General features: G+C 46.4%; 1 protein-coding gene across 1 annotated transcript in view; it reads left to right on the top strand.

Moving 5' to 3' along the window:
• The window catches only part of LOC116377758 (solute carrier organic anion transporter family member 5A1-like), a 9,882-nt gene that overhangs the window by 2,767 nt on the left and 5,665 nt on the right, over positions 1-1,450 (top strand). The window contains exon 4 of the mRNA XM_031839471.1: positions 938-1,136. Within this exon, the coding sequence (XP_031695331.1) occupies positions 938-1,136 (199 nt within the window). The remainder of the gene's footprint in view (positions 1-937; positions 1,137-1,450) is intronic.

Genomic DNA, 1,450 nt, shown 5'->3' with positions numbered 1-1,450 from the left:
TGTGTGTGTGTGTGTGTGTGTGTGTGTGTGTGTGTGTGTGTGTGTGTTAAAGATAAAAAGCCACTCGGCTCTCTGCTGTGGCTGACGAGTGGAGAAGCTGAGAGGAAACTGATGGCCTTCTTAAGTGATGATGCCTATTTTGGTATTCTGGAGCTGCTGATAGCCGGAGTGTCTGGAAGTCCACGAGGCGCCTTCTCTCTACGTGTGATGGACGTGTTTGCAGATTCACTGAAGCTAAAACAAATGTCCTATATCAGTTTTTAGAATTTGTACCAGAAGAAGGTTTCTTCCATTTATAACAGTTGATGCCTTCTTCAGTAAAATAAATGACTAACAAAGACGCCGTCATTCAGTTTATTGGATGTCTGGACGTAAAACTAAAATGGTTATTCCGTATTATTATTATTATTTGCTTTATGCAACAGTTTGATAACAAAAATAATATATTATTGGAATAAATGGTTTTGTTTGCAGCTCATCATTAGTCACACTGGTTGGCACCGTGAGTCATCTGAACGTTTTATCCAACAAAACCTTTATTTATATTGTTTTGGAAACCTTTTCAAAGATTTCGTCCAAAATAAGAATTCTATCTTGTAAAGACTTTTGTTGTCAGGAATGTGCGTGTGGAGTTGCTGGAGGTGGAGTGGGCTGTGAAGCCTGTGAGTCAAACTGCCACTCACACATACTTTCATGTTACGCCAGCCTCTAGTGGGTGAATTCAAAATGTTCTTTGGGAAACCTGCTCACGGACTTGTGAAGGTGACAAGAACCCACTTTGGTGGCTATCGCTGTTCAGCCTGGCAGTGGTTAGAGCAAGGCAGTAGCACCCACCTGCCAGGGTTCGTGGTTCTATTCCCTCAGCAGAATAAGTATGATAAAGTGGTGGAAATGCGTTCTCTGAATTTCTAATATGCACCTTTCTTCTCCCCCCCAGGTCTGATTATCGTGCCCAGCGCTGGCGTGGGCATCTTCCTGGGCGGCTACATCATCAAGAAGCTGAAGCTGGGAGCTCGCGAGTCGGCCAAGCTGGCCATGATCTGCAGCGGAGTCTCCCTGCTCTGCTTCTCCACGCTGTTCATCGTGGGCTGCGACAGCATCAACCTGGGAGGAATCAACATCCCCTACACCACCGGGTGAGAACCGGGGAAACCGGGGAGGGGGAAATTAGGGGAAGTGGTGGGTTGTCACTGAGAGAAAGAACAGACAGAAGGTAGTAGAGATGAAGACGGGAGAGAGAGAGCAGACAGAAGGTAGTAGAGATGAAGACGGGAGAGAAAGAGCAGACGGAAGGTAGTAGAGATGAAGACGGGAGAGAAAGAGCAGACGGAAGGTAGTAGAGATGAAGACGGGAGAGAAAGAGCAGACGGAAGATAGTAGAGATGAAGACGGGAGAGAAAGAACAGACGGAAGGTAGTAGAGATGAAGACGGGAGAGAGAGAGCAGACGG

Source organism: Anarrhichthys ocellatus, unplaced genomic scaffold (genome assembly GCF_004355925.1).
Source record: "Anarrhichthys ocellatus isolate YVR2014 unplaced genomic scaffold, GSC_Weel_1.0 scaffold1644, whole genome shotgun sequence".
NCBI classification, from domain to species: Eukaryota; Metazoa; Chordata; class Actinopteri; order Perciformes; family Anarhichadidae; genus Anarrhichthys; species Anarrhichthys ocellatus.
The sequence above is the reverse complement of the archived record's forward strand: the minus strand, read 5'-3'. Positions and strand labels throughout refer to the sequence as shown.